This window comes from Chironomus tepperi, unplaced genomic scaffold, assembly GCF_022539635.2.
Source record: "Chironomus tepperi strain 1889 unplaced genomic scaffold, CSIRO-AGI_Ctep_v1 contig_373, whole genome shotgun sequence".
Taxonomy (NCBI): domain Eukaryota; kingdom Metazoa; phylum Arthropoda; class Insecta; order Diptera; family Chironomidae; genus Chironomus; species Chironomus tepperi.
The window spans coordinates 144922-165568 of NW_027226495.1; the positions used below are offsets into that span (position 1 = coordinate 144922).

Here is a 20647-nt window from a genome sequence, read left to right on the forward strand (position 1 = left end):
TTACTAACAAGCAAAAGCACTTTCGGAAAAAGGTAAGATCTATTTCTATGTGGAATAGCAAGAAATGAGTGACAATATTCAACCCTCTTAAAATACATTTTCAGCTTTTCCTTCTCTTTTCTCAATTTTTTTTATGTCTAAGGATAAGTTGCCTTCTGCTAAAAGTTTCCTTCATCACGCTTCAGATGAGCTTTTCCTTCACCTTTTCCTTCTTATTCATTTATAGCTTTCTTCCGCTTATTTTATGGTGTTCATGTGTGCTGAAATGCATTTGAGGATTTCCACGTTTTTTATATTTGAATGAGGCTGTGAATATATATTTTGAGGATAGTATTGAGGGACTTAAATGAAGGTTTGAGTTTCTTGAAGATTTATTGGGAATTCAATTTTAGCTAGAACATTTAACTTTAGTGTCTGGCTTTGTTAAACCAGTGATGGACAACCAGTGTGCTGAAAAAAAATCTTGAAAATGCTATGAATCGTATGCCGTTTGCGGTTTTGGTCCAGGTGTACCCCTCCAAAAAAAAGTTTGCGCACCACTTTGGTCGACAAATTCTTAAAGGAGTCAGCCATCTATCGGAAGTCAGGGTTTATTAAGCAAGTGATGTTCCTTGAGAAGTAGTATATGGTGTATTAATAATTTAATACTTTGGTCTCTTCCTTACTTACTTACTTAATTACTAAGCTGAAGCTGGCTCTATATTGCTGGCTTCCTTCTGTCAATCACCAATACTAAGTGCATCAATGTCTCTATTAATTATGGATTTCAATCCCGGGACAAAATCTCAATTGTGCTGAAGCTTCTCCAATTTGAAGGTTGCGGGACCAAAAAATCTTCTATCCAAATATTAAGTCCCTATATTGATTTCCCAACTATCAATAGCTTCCTTTTAATAGTTCTTTGGTCATCCACGACTTCATTTATCTAAAAGTAGCGGAGAGGAGATGGTTGACATCATTTGTGAACGATTCCTGCTAAGGCATGTTTATTGCTTGACAATTCCTAAAAAGATTCAGAACTGTCAATTCCTTCAATTCAATCTTGAATCCTACTTAGTTCACAAAATCAAAGAAAAAAAATAACGGTCAATTTTGAAAAAATTCAAAAGTTTCTTCAATTTTCGAAAAAGTTAAGTCCAATGCAACTTACGCGTGCGTACTATGCGGATTTTTCGAAAACTCACAACATTTCGAAGATTATTTCAAATTAAATCAAGTAAACATTTCTTTATTTTTATCAACAAATTAAAATTAAATTCTTAAATGATTTTCATTAATTGCAGTTAATTTAGAAATGTCTAAAGTAGTTCTATTCAAGTCCGAAAGTGACGGACCTGACAAGTTTGTGGAAGAACTTCAAAAACATAATTTTAGTGTACAATCAATAACATCAATAGATTTTAATTTTAAAAATTTAGATCTATTAAGTGATAAACTGTCCAAATTAGATGACTATGAAGGCATAGTCTTTACAAGTCCACGATCAATAATTGCCACGCAAAAATCAACTGATAATAAAATCATCGAAAAGTGGAATGATAAGGAATTTAATTATACAGTCGGTGAGAGTACCGGAAAGCTTGCAATTGACTTGCTTCATTTATCAACAAAAGGTCAAGAAGCTGGAAATGCTTTAAAGTTATCCGCAATTATTATTGATGATTTTACCGCTCAAAAAGCATCACGACCTTTACTATTTCCCTGTGGCAATTTAAAACAAGACATTCTCGGCAAGAATCTCAGTGAACATTCGATTAAACTTGATGCCGTTGAAGTCTATGACACAATACCGCATCCAAATTTAGATGAGCGTGTGAGAGAATTAAAAGTCGAAGATTCTCAATTTTTTGTATTTTTTAGTCCATCATCGATTAAATTCTCACTTCCATTTATTAATAAGCATCAATTAGACCATGCAAAAATCAAGTTTATTGCTATTGGACCATCCACAAGGAAGTGTCTCTTGGATAATAATTTAACATGTTACGGAATGTGTGAGAAGCCATCACCAGAGAGTTTATTGAACGTTCTACTTCGCAATGATGATGAATCTTAGCTTTGTTGCTGTCTTTAGGTAATTGAGTAGGCTGGAACTGCTTTTCTCTTCTGTTTATTATTGTTATTACTGCGTATTTGCAGTGGGAATTTGATGATTTTAATTTGTCTCGTTGTCTTGGATATTGTTGTGATTAAAGCCATTTGTTATGATTGTGTGGTTGCTATGGATTTCGGCTGACTGTGACGTCATACTTGTTATGAAGATGATTGCTAGATTTGTAAAAAAATTTGAATTTTGTAATTTTTATATAAATAATATTTGCTGATTATTGGAACCAAATTGGAATTTATTGATATTAATTCTTAGAATTGTTAAAACTTATGTGATGCTACCTCAAATAAAAATATTTTATGTTGATGATTCTATAAAGATTTTTATTTAATAATTCAAATACCGATTTACATACTATCAAACATTTCAGGTTTTCAGGTAGAACAATCTATTGTAGCTCAGTTGTGGGCAACCTTTTTTCGCGGCTCACCTTGGTGTAAGTATCGAACGAAACTAGACATGGCTTATGGTTCCCCACCACTGATATAACCCGATCAGAACAATATGGCAAACTGCTTTTCTTTATCGTAAAATTGAGTTGAAATCAGTCGACATGGCAATAGTTATCAACCTGTGTGCCGCCAAAAATAATTGGAAATGGCATGAACCGTGCAACGTGTGCGGATTCGCTCGAGGCTTACAGACACAAAAGTTTGCCACGAAAAGTAAAAGGTTGTACACCACTGCTTCATGGTGCCGTCAGGGCAACTGTATCTTCATACTGTGAATACGGTGATGTTTCGGTTCATGTTAACTTGTTGTACTGTTCGAGCAAATGTTAGTCTAGATCAGTTTAAAGTGACTCATTTACAACAGAAATATAAATGTAGTCATTCTTAGAGATCGTTCACTTATTACCTAACGTAATATGCAATAAAATTCATTCAGAATTGTATTTCTATCCACTCGAGTTAGTCTTGTTGTGCATTCTTCAAATTTTAACATATCTTCTTAATTGTTGCTGTTTTTAAAATGATGACACTTTTATTATTCTTTTCTTCTTGATCTTCGAGAATTTACTGTTTATAGCTTCTTCAAACACCCACTCGTATATATTTATGGGTTTGAAAATGATCAGAATGATCAAAAGGTGATTGATCAGGTACGCTTTCTTGACAATCTCTATCTTTCTTTTAATTCTAGGGAATCGAAGCTCATATTTTCAACCAGAGTGATACAGATATGTGGACCAGAGTGTGGCTTTCTCAAAAACGACCGTTAAATTTTTTCAAAAAAATATTTTTCTCTTTAATATTTAAATTTTTTTGACCGTTACTTTTAGGACTATTGTTTAATCACTCGACCAGAGTGGCTATACTCTCGAATTGATAAAATCGACTTTAATAATTTAATGATCCAGATTTGCTTCTGCTTAGAAACGCTACTTGGCGCAGCAGAAGTAATGAAAGAATGGCAGCTCAACGTGCGGATAGAGAATTTGTACAAACTAGATGACAGAGCCAGCTACAGAGTCAGATTGAAAACTTTCTTTTGTAACCTAAGCTCCACATATGTTGGAACATGGTTTCAGTAAATATTCTGCTTAGAACAAGGTTATAGTAAGAAATGCTTTGAAGAAGTGGAGTTTGAAATTCATTGTATGGATCGCAAAAGGGAGGAAGGGGATACGAGTCAATTAGTCATGATGTCTAGAATATTCTAGCCCAGCTTTGGATCTCAATGGTCTGAATAAATAAAGAGGATAAAGTTTTGTTTTAGTTACTAAACGTCTTTGTGTCTTAGTGTCTGAAAGCTCAGTCTACAAAAAAATTAGAATTTGACATCAAGAAAATAAAGTCGTTTGCCTGAATCACGTCACAAAAACTCGTTATATTTAGGTCTGAGCATTTTTTCTTATCACAAAATAGCTAACAAATTCCTTTGAAAAAGCTTAATCATCGCAATGTTGAAAGCAAAAATATCCAACACAAGCTAAATACTTTTGCAACTGGGGAATCCGTCTAACGTATTTCTGACATTTCCTCAATGGTTTCTGTTAAGAGAGAGGCAAAAAACCTGCCGATCTGTTGACTTTTTCTACGTTTCCAGAAATAAAAAATCATATTAATTAATCAGATCCACTAGCGTTACAGCTTTATGATATCACAACTCGTTTCATTGTTTAGTTCTCATTTTCTCAATTTTTTTGTTATTTTATAGTCCATATACCAGCACTGGTGAGAAATTTTTTGTGCAAAAGAGAATGTTATGCTTGAAACCAAAGCAGCAAACTTTTTCTTCTCATTCGCTGTTTTGCACTCGCCCGTTATAGACATACAAGATATTAAGTTTATAAGTCCGTAAAGAAATAGTTTGTTGTTTTAATGTGACTCAATAAAACAAGAAAAATATTTTTTATACCTTAATATAAATACATCGAAATTTAGTGAAGTAGAAAAAATTAAAATAAAATTAAAAAATTTGCAGCAAAGTGAATTAAATTAATCAACAAGGTGTTAAATCGATAGCAAAATTGAGTGAAAAAATGAATTAATTTGTTAGAAAAGAAAGCAAAAGATACGAAAAAAAAAATAAATAAAATAAAAGAAAGTTCCATTGAAGAGATAAGAGAGACATCATAGAGCATAAAGGTTTGTTGTTCATTCATAATTTACCATTTGATTATTCGTCAATATTTACTATGCGCCAGTGTTGTGGTTTGGGCTATTTTGGGGGCTAAGAAAATTTTCAAGTTAGACTAAAGGCAAACTAAAGGTGTGGAACTGTTTGAGATGATCAAGAGTTGTAAAAAGCTATAAAATCGTTCAAAATTGATTGATTTACACTTTGACTCTTTGACAACTTTGACCTCACCCAGATTTTAATACCAAATAAGTCAGTCTGGGTCTGACAAAAATACGTTATGACTCATACTTACTTACTTACTTACTTACTTACTTACTTACTTACTTACTTACTTACTTACTTACTTACATACTGCATTACTGTTCTTCACCGAGTAGCTTTTGGAACTCCTGGTTGCCTTTTCCCTTGTGGATTCTATTCAAGGGCTGTGCAACAAACGTGTGTTGTTATGACTACTTAAAGGCAAGATAATGTATAATCAAATACTACTTCTAACGATTAAATGACCACTCATGAGACATACAAACTTATTAAGACACTCAGACACCAAGGCAATCAGATAGACACTCAACTATTCATCCACCTAGTCATTCATTCACCGAAATGTTGTTAAAGTTACTCCTTATTCCTGATGGTACAACATATCGTAGATTGCAGTGCCCTTTCGTCATCGACGGACCCTAATATTTATTCTATTCTCCTCTTTATTATGAATTGAGTTAGTTTCTTTGATGAAGTACAGAATTTATGTTTGTAATATTTGACCGAACTCTGATGCCGAAACAGCTGTTTAGGTACGTCTAGACCTAAATTGTAATAAAGATGTCACTTAGATATACACAAAACTAGATTAAAAAAGTCAGGTGTAAAGCATGTGTGACTCTGACTTGGTGCCATATTCAGTTTGAATCAGAAAACATGCCAGAGTCATGATGGTCTGGTGTCGGATTTCGGATCACTTAGGCTATTCTTGCTATTCAGGAGAGCTCGAAGACGAGTATACTTTTCTATGGAATATCCGAGTCGACTTCTAGTTATTCAGTTAATCAAAACTAAAAATAGGAGCAAAACTCAATGGTATCAAATTTTGAGAAATGACTCAAGTCAAATCGACTCCGAATTTTGCGTAATCGCTACTAGACATTTACACATAATATGATTGAAATCAAGTCGTCCAGCCAGACAATATTGTTTGACCTTCCTTAAATATAATCATCATAAATATTAAATATCCACTCATTTCCTATCCATCTCAATTACCAACACTGATTGTGGTTTTCATTTTTTCCTGCCTTGTTGTGTGTGCTGTTGCTCAATCATTTCCGTTTTTTAACATATTTCTAAAAATTAAAAGCCAACATCTAGACCGACCGAATGAGTCAATGCGAAAAGTTCAATTGAAAGTTCTTTTAAAACTTGTTTTTCAACTTTTGTTAAGCACATTATTCCGTACTGAGTTGAAGTTAAAGAACAATGAGCATACACAACATAAAAAAGTAATACAATTTGCATTATGTTGCCATGAAAACTTTATAAAGGTCAATTTTATTTTTTCGGATTGTTCTCTCTTTTTTATGTGGACCGAAAAAAGGAACGCAGACAGTAATGCATCCAAATAGGCAAAATATATAAAGATTTCACTAATAACGGTTGATGATCTTTGAGAAAAAAAAATTGACGATTTTTCTTCTTATTTCTTTTTTCTCATCGTAAAGAGCCGCAAAGAGCAAAAAGTCAATTTCAAGTAGGTCGACATGCACAAAACGAGTAATGTTGTGCCAGTTAATTTTCACATATTAATCTGGGGCGACTATCAATGCAATTTTCAAATTGAGTTGATTTTGGCAACTCTGTTGTAATTATTGTTCTAATTGGTGCTAATTGATGTGATTATAAAGATGTCCACAAAGGAGATGAAGATTTATTTTAATTTGGTAAAGATTAACACATCTACTAAATGGTTTCTTAAGTTGCTGGTTGATAATTCTATCGCTTTCTACTTACTTTACTTTGCTGGATTTGCAGATCGATTGTGATCCATCGACTTTTTCATTTGGCTTTCCTTATTCAATTACCGAAGCAACTCGATAAAGATCTCCTAGATTTAATATAAAACTCGTAGATTTTATAAAGAAATGTCGACGAAAATCAAACTCTGCTTGTTAGATGGAATAAAGATTAATTTGATCGTCTCAAAGTTACAACTTGATCAATATTGACGTAGATTTTTGAATGTTGATACAGAAAGCATTGTACCTGGTATTGGGAAATTGGTAGACAAAAGGTAACGATTAAGTCAGCTTTAAGTGTCACCTGAGCAAGGCCATAGATGACAATTGATCTGTATGGTTAGCGAAGTGTATGAAATGTTGCTGGCATTTTAATCCAGACACCAAGTCGCTGTTTAAAGCAGCTTGGTGTCGAAGTCAAGACTCTAGTCTGGGATATTGAGAATAAATTGAATCTGCAAGTTCAAGAATTGCTGGATGATGCTGATTGATCAGGTAATAGACGGAGAATCTGTTATTTTGTCTTTTATGAGAACTTCCCTTCGATTTCCATCATATGCCGATCACTCAATAATTGCATACAGTGTCGTTGATATGTCAAGGGTTTACACAATTCTCTCGACATTACATAGGCTGATACCTAGTTACATGACTCTTCAATTATTATTTCTTGATTATTTTACGTCAACAACTCTGAATTAATTGATAGCTATGGAGATCTTGTGATTCTCTTCAAAATCATAATTAATACGCAAAAAGTCATCATTGCATAGCTAAATGACTAGATCAGTTAAAAATAAGTCTACATCCAACAAGAATTCATTAAAAACCAAATTAGCAAAAATACGAATTTCTAGACCCTCCTCTCCACCCTCGTTACAAAATGCCCATGCAAAAAAAAAAATTTCGTTTAAGCTGTTACAAAATCCAAGACTCTCCCTCCTTCCTAAAAAGCGAACGTAATAAGTGAACAGTCCCTTACTAGAACTCACGAGAATCGAACTAAATTTTTCAACACTTTAGCTTACAGCAAATGCAACTTGTTCACTCAATTTGTTATTTAACAAGTCTCTCACAAATTTACTATTAGTATTTAGCCATTAGTCTACACATAAGTCATATCTCTCAATATTTCACAAGATCTTCTCAAATCAGTTAACATATTTCCAATTTTAATAACCCATAATTTCACAATCATCCATACCAATAGCATATCGCATGGGCGCCCTACATACAACTCATATATTGATTTTCTACTTCCAACATGTAAATGTGCCCAAAAATGTGTATTTTTTCCCTTTTGTTCTCTTCCACGCTTCTTGAATTTCACTTACTTACACTTATTGTTTTGACAATTTTCACACTGAGACAATTTTTTCCCATAATATCATGTTGATGGACTTTTTCCTGTAACTTAATGACAATAATAACAATTGTTTATGTTAAATGAAGATTTATAATCACTACAAAGGCATATATGTAACACAATTTTGGTGACTCATGTATGGATTATGAGAAAATTGCGTGTCAGTTGCATGTCCAATTGTTTTGTGTACGAGGAAAGAAGCGATGAGGTTGTGTAAAAAAGTATAAAAGAGAAAGAAGCGACACTTTACTTTCTACCTCATCGCCAAAAAGCATAATTAACGATGCATCGTGTGTGATATTTTTTGTTTTGTTCCTTCATTTTCATTCCAATGCGTGAGAATTGCATTGAAGCATTTCTTTTCAATACCTTAGTTGCTGCATAGCTTGTTGATTAGATAATAACAAACAATAAGTATAGAGATGAGATATTTCATTGATAGATTTGTACTTGCTTAATGAACCTTCAAAATCAATTATTTTATCAAAATCGAATCTCAATTTTTAAATTTTTCCATTTTTCTCCTATTATCGATTATTATACGCTGATCAATAATCGAGTTTAAATTAATTAATCAACAGTTTTTTTCATTGTGAGTAATGGAGTTCAATGAGTTGTGGGTTTGGAGAAAATTTGTTGGTAATTTATGAAGCGGGTTGAATTTGATTTTGTTGCGTTTAATCATGTTGATAACACGTTTATGTGGTTTTTGACTCGACTTTATGTAATGATTAAATGACTATAACGTAGGGCTAGGCAGAATCTGTATTTTATAGTAGTTTATAATCTGTATCTTAAATTAGAGGTGATCTTAAATAAGCAACGTCAAATTGGTCGCACATGAGAGCTTTAGAGAATTATTCTAGAATTCATTCCAAAGCACAAAATTGAATCAGATTTTAAACACAAAAATTGACTCTGATTGACTCGATTCTGTATAAAATTCTAGTCGATGTTGTGTTCTAATGCTATAATGCTCTATATTTAACTATATTTAACTCTATATTAAAAGAGATACATATGTAAGTATTCAGAAACTTTTAGATATTTAGAATAGAACCTGATACCTTCGCTGTCAATGCGCTTTGAAACTTGTTAAATAGGAGTAAACGATAAAGTAAGCTTCAGGCACGTTCTAAGACAGGTCATTCGTGGATTTCAATTGATCTGTAAGACCAACAAAGTCACTTAAGCTCTCAGAAAGCCCAATTAACTTTCATAAATATTTCCCAGCTTCATATCATCAAATTCCACGTGGAAATTCCCTCCATCGCAAAAAAATAAAATATTTCACATTTCTCTATGATTTGCAACAATGTGCTTTGAAATTAGCTATTGCAAGTGATAACGAACTCATTACGAATATCTGATTAGGTATGCAGAAATGTAGAGTATTGCGTCAAAGCCAAGTCAAAACAAACTTGCGATGCTACAAAACGAATAAAGTATTGGGCTCGAGTCTTCAATCAATGACTTCAAAATGTTGAAAGACTCCTATTATGTGTGCATTTTTCATGTCATTTACGGGTCTTGCGTACCAAAAAGAAGTCTGGCATTTTAAAATTTTTTTGTTCCTTTTACTCGTTATTGTCACGTTTTCTGCTTTGTTTCTTCAATTGCCTTACATATCTATATCTAAATTGTAGATATGATCGAATGCGTGTTTGTTGGATGGATGGATGGACAAGTAATGTAAGGCAATTGAGAAATAATTTTTAGTGGCTAGTTAAAATCTCATAAAATTGCAAAACTATAAAGATTTTTATCATCATCAAAAAAAGTTTAAATTACAGTAAGCCCTTAATAATAATCTCAAGTACAGTGACATTGTGCTGTTGCTGCTCATCTTGTCGTGATTGCTTCATTTCCTCTCGAAAAACGACACAAAAAAATCATGAAAATGAAAATCTTAATTAAATGTATGGATAAAAATTGAGTCGTGATGCTTTACCAAAAAAAATTATATGAATTAATGTGTAGTGAAAGTTGCTGACTGTAATACTTTAGTTGCACTTTTATGTCTTTTTTGTTTTTCTTTTAAGCTACATTCTATTTTCTTATTTATTATTATTTACGTAAGTGACTTTTTTTTTGGTGCTTTTCGAATCACTAATTTTGGTTGATTTTTCTTGTGGCTTTTTATTTGGATTAGCGGATTAAGTGGCTTCGTTACTGTCGCAAGTTACTGTTAAGATGATTAAGCTTTTGGTGATTTTTCTTTCTCACGGGAAAATTGGTTTTGACATACTCCAGGGCGACACAAATGGAGAAAACGATGTGTGGCATCCATATGGGTGTCAATTACTTACTGCTTTCGTTTGGAGTTAAAGAGCTTTTACGGAGCATTTAAAAGCTTCGTAGAAGAGCCTTCTTCATTTAACTCACTCGAAATTATGTTTTTAAAGTAGTTAATAAGCCATCAATTGTAGTTGCAGATACATGTTTGTGTAATCTTTGGATAGTTTAAATAACGACTCGAATGCTAAAATCAAGTAAATAGCTTTGTTTTAGCAAGATTGCACTCAGAAGGGAAAAATCTTAGCAATATCGAAACTCTTGACTTATTACTTGTTCGCTAGCTTTTAGAACAGATCAATTGTGGATCATGTGTATGTTAATAATTAGCATCAAGTGCATATGGGGTTTTAGGTGTCAAGTTCCCCTTTTTTGGATCAAATTCTTTGATTTGCTTGAGTTTTCGTTTTAAAAATGCAATTCATTTTCAAAATATTTCTGGCTACACTACTGCAAGTGCAGTATCTTGACAGTACGATGCGGTAAGCTTTATTATTAGGCTTGAAAGTCATTCAAAATCAACCATCAGTGCACGATCTTGTTTTGTTGTCAATGTGGTGAAGCAGAGGCGCGGTGGCGAATATGTTGTTTTACTGGGATTACTGTCTCTATTAACAACAAGTATCTAGTACAAAAATCCATAATTTATCTTAATTTTACTCAATTTTCATCGACTGTACTCAATTACACATCTAAACTGTAAGATTCCCAAAATTTAAGAAGCAACTTAATTGACATAGATATTCAAACCATCAATTTTAACTTGGCACAAACAAAGTTAATTTACATACCAAAGGCCTATTCCAACTGCATAGTAGCTGCATAATATCACCATCTGTCCATTTCAAACTCTTGTCACACATTCAATGCCGTATGTCTAAGCCGTAGTCACTTCCTAAAAAATTATAAATTATCATCATGCTCCATAATTGCTCAACAGCGTAGCGCTTCTGAATACTATATTAATATCACAAAGAAAATATTTAATTATCACTGTGCTGCTCAGTTTCAAACGATAACTTTTTTTTTAACGTAACACATTTTCTATGCTACCTAACAATCAAACTTACACTTCATGCGTATCAAATTTAGCTGTTTTTTATGTTTTTTTTGGCAGTTTTGCGCTTTTTAAACACTTTTCTTAAATGATCGCACATCGTTAGTCATCATTAATTATAATTTTCACTATGATATGAATTAAAGTTACGTAAAGTAAAAAATTATGAGTACAATGAGGTGTTAAGGAGGTTTATAGACGAGCCAATCTTAATTATTGTATCAAAAGTGGATTGTTGCAAAAATATTGCAATTTTTTTGGGGTGATAAAAAATGATTTATTTGGATTTTTATGGGCTTCCTAGTTGTGCAATGTCTTGAAGATATGTTGTTGAATGTTTCGCGAAAGATGTGCTTGGTCTTCGGCTTCCTAAAGATGATAAAGGCGTAATATATGCAAATCTTTGCTGCACTTTAGCTTAACTTCTCCAAAAAGCGCTTCTCGTGGTGAAGTTCGTCAATCCAAGCCACATAGTTGGACGGAATTGAATCAGACTCTGGTTATTACAGGGTAGGTTGGTTTAGAACGCTGTCATTCTTAAGTACAAGCTAAGAAACCTAGGAGGTCATTTATCACAATTGTAGCAGCGAAGTAAGTAAATATAGCTTGTTCTTAAATATATTTTGGGTAGATCTAACCTCTCGCTTTAGGTAAAATGGGCTAGATTATGAATTTGAGTAGAACAAGTCGATCCGAAATCCGTCACCAGTCCAGTACGGCTCTTAATCGAATTTAGGATTAAGTCAGAGTATCGCAAGGCTGGGGTTAAATTAACCGATTTGTGAGATTTTTATAAAAACATTCTTTAATCCAGAATCACCAATAATTTAATAGACATCCGGACAGACATATGCTCACAAGTAAGTATGCTTATAAAATTGAGCATGCTCAATCATATTCATTGATTATTCTCATGAACAAGCTCATTCAGATGACCATACTCATTGTCTGTTATAGACACAGCAAATTCTTTAAAGACTTCATCTTCATCCTCTTCCTGACCTCATTAAAAGTAACATTCTAAGCCATAATACGAAGTAAGCAAACCTAACTGTCGATATTGAGATACTTAGAGAAACTTGAATGCTAATAACATGCAGTCAGTTCATTGAATCAGGTAGAAAATGTTGCTAAACTGGTGGAATTGACCCAGAATATAAAATTTATATTAAACTGTGAGAAACTGTAGCAGCAATATTTATTGCAACTTTTTGATGAAAGAAATCAAAACGAGTTATAAATGTTCTGGGAAAGCTGCTAATGAGATCAATTAAGAATGATTAGGCATTAAACAATTATTTAGAGGAATAGATGAGTTAATTAGAAAATTATTTTTAATTTAAGTGCTTTAAGTTGTTTACTTTTTGCGTACATACTTCATTGGATGTACAGATCAAATGTGATCATCCAAACTTACTTTACCTCGTTGGCGAAGGCGCACGTAGGCCCATAGCCGCATTTAGAATAGTGATCATCCATATTCTCCATTAGATGACATCTGAAGCAGGCTGTATAGCTGCCTATCCTTTTCCAAGCACCCCTAAAGGCATATTGCGTAGAAATGTCCGATAAACTGGTCCAGAACAGCGTTTATCTGACCTTAGACCATTGTGACTCGGATTTTAGCCTACATATGATCAAATCCGTCTCAGACCACAATAATCAAGCTTACAATCATTACTAGCAACTTCAACTGCTATTCTAAGCTACATTATTTCCTGAATTGCAATTCATACGTCATTTATGCCTTAACAGTAAATTTATCTCATTGCTATCAGTGATCAGACTGCTTCCAACTATAAATTCGAAATTATTAAAACCTCTTTCTTATAGCATCAATTAACAAATTTTATGGGCTGTTAGATTTAACTCAGGTAAACAAAAAAATCTAAATGGATGTAAAAACTATAATATCTGATTCACATAGCTTATGCAAAATTAATGTCTTATTCTTGAATTTTTAATATTTCTGGGAAATTAAAGGTATTTAAGTAGCTTAGTGAATATTTTATGATTGCTTCATAGAGATGCTTTGAATGGAAAAATGGCTGAGAATGTAAAGCAGTGCTAGACAATCTTTTATCTTTGACCAAAACCTCAAGGCATACGGGTCATGGAAATTCCAAAAAAATTAATAGCAAACTAGAGTGCCGCAGCACACAGCTTGTCCACCACTGATCTAAAATTAAAGATGTTTTATGAATTTTTCATATCTTATCACAGTAAATAGCTTCAACATGCTCAATATTGAGTCACAAATTATTATTATTCACCCTCTTATTTTGTCAAAACACCAAACAGTTTCATGCAATACCTAAATCAACGGAAACGATATCCAGACGACTCATTAACATATTCGATGACTCATTCTAGCCAAAAACATGAAAAAATTTAAAAAGTCAGTTGCATAAATTAATGCAATTAATGACTAATTAATTAATTGCTGTCGCAATTCTTCCCGGGCGGCGCAAGTGAAGAAGTCTTTGACATGGTTTCCTAATGGAATAAATTGATTAATCGATCAGTAATACAGCCCAGATTGGCGTTACTCTGGCTTATTGCCTGATTCGATATTCATCCGATTTTGGGGCTGCTTTGATTAACATCAAACAATCTCTGCCTCTTTTTGGCAACCATCCGATACAGAAAATGAGCATACTTATTACTAATTTTATGAATATTATGAGCAGAGTGTGACGTCTCAAATACGAGTTTTTCGACATTAGATTGTTGAAAAATTCGAACATTTCGAACTCAACTTATTTTAAAATAATTTTTTTGAAAAAAATTAACAGTCGTTTTTGAGACAGCCACACTCTGATTATGAGTGTGCTGCTTATATGTTCAGGTATCTGAATTAACACGGATCCATTTTCAATTTGTGCCGCTCTGACATTTTTCATAATTTCTTTAAAATCTATTAACATACTTACTATGTATCTGTAGAAAATATTAAATTATCATTTTTTCCTATACTTTCACTTATTAATGGTCACAAACAACTACAATCGAGAACAACAGCAGATGAAGATGCTTTGTCGTGATAAATAATTTCAAGAGGAAATGATTGATTGAATACCAAGCATGAAATTGATGGATGAATATGTCTTTGTGAGTCATCGGAACTGATCGGAAATGATTTGAATTTTATAATTAAATTGTTATGCTATGCTGGATCTACCAATCATGTTGAATGATCATTGAATTGACATTTAAGTTAGGTATGCTTATTAGGAATTTGGGATGGGTTTGTAAGTTATGTGACGTATAGGGGGAGGGGAATTGGCTTGGAATTTTATAAAAGAATTCAAATTTTGGTTCGCAAGCGTGTACCCCGGGCGTTAAGGGGTCTAAAATGCTCCGTAACTTCCGAACATTCCCTGTGCACTTATGACATCTAATTTCAAGTTTAATTCAGTATAATTGCATGCCATTATGTAATTACGTACATAATTTTTGTGAAATAATGAATCCAAAAATCTTAACATAATTTACGACCAACCCCACATCCATACATCATACATATATATTGTTCTTAAGAAGTTTCACGAAATTCCATTATTTTTCACTAGAAAAGAATTGTTTGCTCATTTTAAAGGCATGTTCTAAGCAAAAAAATAGCTGAATAGCCAAAACAAGCTCGACAATGATTCATGCAGTTTTTTGTATGTACTTAAACAAAGATTTGGATTTGCATTCACACATAAAAATTGTTTTTTTTTTCTCTCTTTTTTAAATTACTACAAATCAGCTCTATTCTGTCGCTAGCATTTGAACCTTGAAATGTTCAACTGTGCTTGTGGTTCATTGTGATTTTTAATATATTCTTTTTTTGTTGCTTTTTTGATTTTCTCAAAAATTTATCTTTTCATTTCTGTCTCGGATGGTGAAGTTCATTGTAAATGACTCCAGTTGGATATTTGGAGTGAATTATTTGATTTATTGTAGACGGTCAACCAAGGAGCTTCAAGAATTGATTTAAAAAACCCTTGTAATGATGATTAGGTTCTATTCTAACGGGGTTTATAAAGATGATTATTTTATTGGATTGTGACTCGAATAGACTCGGTGTCAAAGTGGTTTTGTTCTTCGGAACCTAATTATCACAATTTGAATCAGCAATCAATTGTTCAAGACCAGAGTTGCCTGGAATATGGAGGTCTTGACTCCAAAAGTCCAAAATTCCACTTTCATTGAATTTCGAATGCGTTTGAAGTCCTCATTGGTGACCCCACCACAATGAAATCCTACCAATTCTGCTCATGGCTTGACCCGGCTTGACATATTATGATATTTTGCAGAAAACGACGATCACAGCCTCTCATTGTAGGTTACAAACAGAAATGTCATCAAAAGAGTAGATTGATACCTAATACTTACTTCTTACTTACTTCTTTGGCTGGGGCGCACGGGGGCCTTTTACTGATACCTAGTACACGATTTTATTTGATTTGCTCTGTCTGTCTTTATGTCTATCTGTGATTTTTAAAAATTTGTGACCCTAATTTCGACCACTTCCACTTGAACTATTGGCCAAGGTTTGAGTGCGTTGACATTTCTGACTTTCACTTATTAATATAGAAAGCATACGACGTTGAAATGGACAAAAATCCAGACACATATCAGCTGGACCCTGAAACTAGACTAGATTTGATGAAATTCAGATTTGAGCGGTAGCCAAGTCGGTCTGGGGTCGGATTTTCGGCCATTTCTTCATCTTGTGCCTTCCGGGTAAACACACAATATGCCACTTTTGACTACCTAAGTCACAATTTTCCTCAAAAATTCAAAACAAAATTTCCAAATTGTCCACAAGGAATCACATCACAACAAACCTCATTGTAATAGACACGATTATCGTACATTACTAACAATTCAAATCAACATCCATATCTCTTCTCTTCATTAACATTATCTATGCATTTAGTTCACACCGTCCAAATCATTGACTTGTGTGCGAAATTCCATATGAATTTCTAATTGTACGAAACAAAAAAAAGAAGAAATCGAAGAGAAGAAACTTAGATTTTATATCCAAGAAATGAGGTTAAATGACGCTCTGTATTTATATGCTTAACAGACTCGTTTTTACTTTCAATTCTTCTATACAACATGATATGGATTTAACTTTTCCTTTTTCAATTTGATCTGTGTAAGACAGAACTCAGATTCATGCTTAAGTCTGTTAAATATTGAATTTCAGCATTTGCTTGACCTTGTAGCTGCAGCACAAAAAAATTCGACAAAAGGTTTGAAGTTGTTTAATGTGCTAGTTTGTGAGAGAATTGAGAATATGCGAAAATGAACAGTTGGTAGTCATGACATGTAATTTGTTGATTTAACTGGAACTTCCTTGAAGTGCTCTTTTCGGGTATTCTATTGATGATTAATTGTAATTGAATTTGGTTGAATTGCTGTGTAATTTTGTGATTTTTTGGGCTGTGGAATTGAAGGAGTTTAAATGCTTTAATGTAACAATGTGGCAGCTGCGGCAAAGCTCGAAGACCCGGATTTTGTATCGAAAAGTCAGCTTGACTTCAAGTAAAATCTGAGTCGTCTTCAAGCTCTGCCATGAACTCCAGGCGATTTACAAATTGTCACTACATAGTCACCATCCTCATCATGTGCCACTCGGGACATAACCCAATAAAAATACTCATCCATCTCTATTTTCACTTCCAAATTTCATTTGTGGCTCTTCCTTAAAAACTCTTAAGAAATTTTTCAATTTGCTGACCACAAACATGAACCAACAAACTTGTGAGATGTCGGAGAGTTTCAACATGTTTTTTTTTGTGTATCCAGACAAAGTTAGAAGAAATGAGAAAATAGCAAAAATACCAAAAATATTTTAAATTTTCTTCCATCAACAAAATATCTTGTCTGTGGTTTTTGACTTGAAAATTGCATCAATATTGTCTCTGTAGAAGTTTTTGTTTTGATGATTTGTGAATGAATTTTTTTGTTTGTTTGGGCATCAATAAGATTTTGATTTGTGTCTGGTATGGATATTTTGTTGATATTCATCAGGTAATGGCATGATCTGAATTGTCTGTCATTTGAGGTTTAAATGTTTGGACAATTTAAAATGTGTTAGTTTAGTCTGAACTTTTTGTAACAATAGAGTAAGATTGTGGTATTTGGAGCTGATTAGGGAGCATTCAAAAATGGTGTAACGCTGAAAATAGCATTTTTAGAGCTTCCTCTTTTCATCAAACTGCTTTGTAACAAGATTTAGATCCTGAATTTGTACTCTATAATTAAAATTGTACATCTTTCCTCCTCTCTTAAACGTAACATAATTTTCGAACGTTCCCTTATGACATAACTAAGCATAGCTTTTTGGAAAGCGCCGAAGTAAAGCTTAAATTAAAAATTCAGCTCCAGGTCAGCTTGACTCTAGCTCTAAGATAGATTTGATAAAATGTAGGCACAAGTCAGAGACACGTTGACAATTGGTCTGATTTTTGGGCTTTTAAATGTTGTGTGCTTTCCGGGTTTGCTCCTTTGTCTCTCAAGTGAATTATTCACTAAGGTTCTATTAGGATGTAGGTTATTACTACAAATTAGGTTCACAAAGGTACTCTTTTCCACCACAAAGGTAGAGTTATACTCAAACCCAAGCTTTCTTTATTGCATATAGAGAGTGTTTACCTACTGAGCTACCAGAAATTACTAGAGAGTGACACAATACTCAATTAAACTTTCTTACTCTAACAGTACTCATCACACAGCTCTTACTTACTTACTTACTTACTTCGCTGGACGTACAGATCAACTGTGATCCATGGCCTCTCTCACATGTCGCCTAAAATTGGTTCTATCGCCGACTTCTGCCTGTCAATTGTCAATACCAAATGCAATGCTGTCTCTATCGACAGCTTCCTTCCAGGAGTTCTTCGGTCTACCACGAACTCTCTTACCATCCACAAAGTCTGATTTAAAGCCTTTATTTAGTGGAGCTTCTACAGGTCTTCTAATACCATATCCAGCCCAGCTCTTATCGCTCACAGCTCTTATACTTCTATTGCACCAAATCATAAAAATTCAACATCATCAATTTAAACAGTTTCATATTCCTGCCATAAAAAGCTTCTTAAGGGCAAATCAAATCAATTTCAATTCCCATCTATACATCAATCGCGAATTAATAGACCAGAAAATCTTAAACCACACAAGTGAACTAAATTTCTATCCAATCTCAAACTTTTTCCATATTTACATTATTAGCATACATTACAATCCATCATATATCATGTACACAGTCATTATAATAAATGGACTCTCAGCTTTCTTCATAAAAAGCAGCACCTTTTTACAAAATAATCTCTCCATTTTTTTCCCTGCGGTTAATATTAATGAACAATGAGTAACAGCAACAGCAAGAAATGGTCACAACACACCGACGCATAGAATTAAGTGTAAAAAAAGAAATGCGGAAAGATTAATAACAATAAAAAAAATCTCTCATTTTAGACACACGATGAATTTGTCAAGGCGTACAACTGTGATAAATATAAGACGCTGTATGAGCCTCCTCATTATACTCATTGTCTTAGAGATACCAAAAATTGAAGGGCATGGACGTTTAATTGGTAAATTATTAATTTTCACTTTAAACTGCTTTAGATTAACAAGTCATTTACTTCATTTTATGTGATTACATCAGAGCCACCATCACGTGCATCCGCATGGCGTTATGGATTCAGCACACCGGCAAATTACAATGATCATGAGTTATTTTGTGGTGGATTTACAAAGCAACATCAAGGAAATGGTATGGATTTATGAATTATGTATTTATGATTAAGTCATTGACGATTTTGTCGAACATCCCCTAACATTGTGTTTCATAATTTTTTTTATCAAGGCGGAAAATGTGGCGAGTGTGGTGATGCTTACGATTTACCAATTCCTAGGCCGCATGAGTATGGCGGCAAATATGGACAGGGTGTGACAGTTAGGAAATACAATCCCGGATCACCTATAACAATTCGTGTGGAACTAACTGCCAGCCATATGGGATATTTCGAATTTAGACTATGTGATGACATTAATGCACGACAAAAGTGCTTAGATAAGAATTTATTGAAAATTATTAGCGGAAGTCCGTTTATAAGCTTTCCAAATGACTTGACAACACGATTCTATCCGAGAAATGGATCAAGAATTTATGAGATTAGAGCACAGCTTCCGAAAGGTAAGAAGGCTGTTTATTTAATTTTTTTTGGTGCCTTTATTATTGAATCAATTTATTTTGAGGGGTAGTCAAGCTTCATTGAGGCTTAATATGCTGCAAAATTGTGATTTAGTCACTAACTGATTCTTCCAATTCCTTTCAGAACTCGAATGTCAAAACTGTGTCCTTCAATGGAAGTACATTGCCGGCAACAACTGGGGAATCTGTAAAGACGGCAACGGTGCAGTCGGATGTGGTCCACAAGAGGAATTCCGAGCATGTTCAGACATTGCGATCGGCAAAGGTGCTGTATCGGCAATTCCAACAATTAAACCACCCGTCAAAGTTAAGCCATCGACCGAGAAATGGCCAACAGAAAGACCGGATGATACTGAAAATGAGATTGATCATGACCATGACGATCATAATACTCAAGTTGAGACAAGTGAAGACACAAACAAACCAAATCCAGTTTCAAATTTCTACGGTGCATTTATCGCAATGTTCACGTTTTTTCTCGTCTTACTTACAATTGCTGCAATCTATATTTACTACTATCATGGCGATTTTTTGAAGCAAATTTTACGACGTGGACAAAATTCACAAAATCATAAAGTACCATTGGATGGATCATCGGCAAGTTCAATTATATCAACTGATATGCTTCCACCATTGCCAATTCGTCCACCACGAACAAAACGACTATCGCAAACATTGAGAGATATTCCACAAAATTCATCTAGCATAATGGGAGGCGATAAGGATGTTGTGTAATTAATCATGTATTATATTTGTATTTTATAGTTAGAATTTAAAAGTTTTATAATAAAAGTTTAAGAAAAGTTTTCAAAATTTTTAATAAAAAATTGAACGATTCTGGATGAAAATGTCATATCTACAGTGAAGCGAATATTTCTGTGAAGAAAGCGACTTGGCATGCAAATTAAACAAAATTTGGAAGCATTTTGGTTGCTTAATAAGACAAAAGTATGTTGGAAGTTCAAAACGGAACTGCTTAGTTCCAATAAGCATTTGATTGACGACT

The 20647-nt window shown here is 33.5% G+C and overlaps 2 protein-coding genes and 1 long non-coding RNA gene across 3 annotated transcripts; 2 read left to right on the plus strand and 1 right to left on the minus strand.

Annotated features, from left to right (window-relative positions):
- Positions 1 to 458: 458 nt before the first annotated feature.
- Positions 459 to 1185, minus strand: LOC139095694 (uncharacterized). The gene is made up of 3 exons (XR_011544892.1): positions 1151 to 1185; positions 674 to 1003; positions 459 to 610 (listed from the first exon to the last, which is right to left on the minus strand). It is a non-coding gene; the product is annotated as an uncharacterized lncRNA (long non-coding RNA).
- Positions 1186 to 1216: 31 nt separating this feature from the next.
- Positions 1217 to 2056, plus strand: LOC139095686 (uroporphyrinogen-III synthase-like). The gene has a single exon (XM_070647128.1). It carries the CDS (start codon positions 1295 to 1297, stop codon positions 2054 to 2056), a length of 762 nt encoding a protein of 253 aa, XP_070503229.1. The 5' UTR covers positions 1217 to 1294.
- Positions 2057 to 4393: 2337 nt separating this feature from the next.
- On the plus strand, positions 4394 to 20444 carry LOC139095673 (uncharacterized). The gene is made up of 5 exons (XM_070647114.1): positions 4394 to 4701; positions 18900 to 19018; positions 19093 to 19200; positions 19294 to 19623; positions 19766 to 20444. The coding sequence occupies exons 2-5, from the start codon at positions 18907 to 18909 to the stop codon at positions 20374 to 20376; spliced, it is 1161 nt and encodes a 386-aa protein (XP_070503215.1). The 5' UTR covers positions 4394 to 4701; positions 18900 to 18906; the 3' UTR covers positions 20377 to 20444.
- Positions 20445 to 20647: the final 203 nt, after the last annotated feature.

Coding starts and splice junctions, on each gene's coding strand:
- LOC139095686 (XM_070647128.1), top strand. CDS start 1,295: ATGTCTAAAGTAGTTCTATTCAAGTCCGAAAGTGACGGACCTGACAAG.
- LOC139095673 (XM_070647114.1), top strand. CDS start 18,907: ATGAATTTGTCAAGGCGTACAACTGTGATAAATATAAGACGCTGTATG. Junction 19,201..19,293: donor AAAGCAACATCAAGGAAATG/GTATGGATTTAT, acceptor TTTTTTATCAAG/GCGGAAAATGTGGCGAGTGT. Junction 19,624..19,765: donor TAGAGCACAGCTTCCGAAAG/GTAAGAAGGCTG, acceptor AATTCCTTTCAG/AACTCGAATGTCAAAACTGT.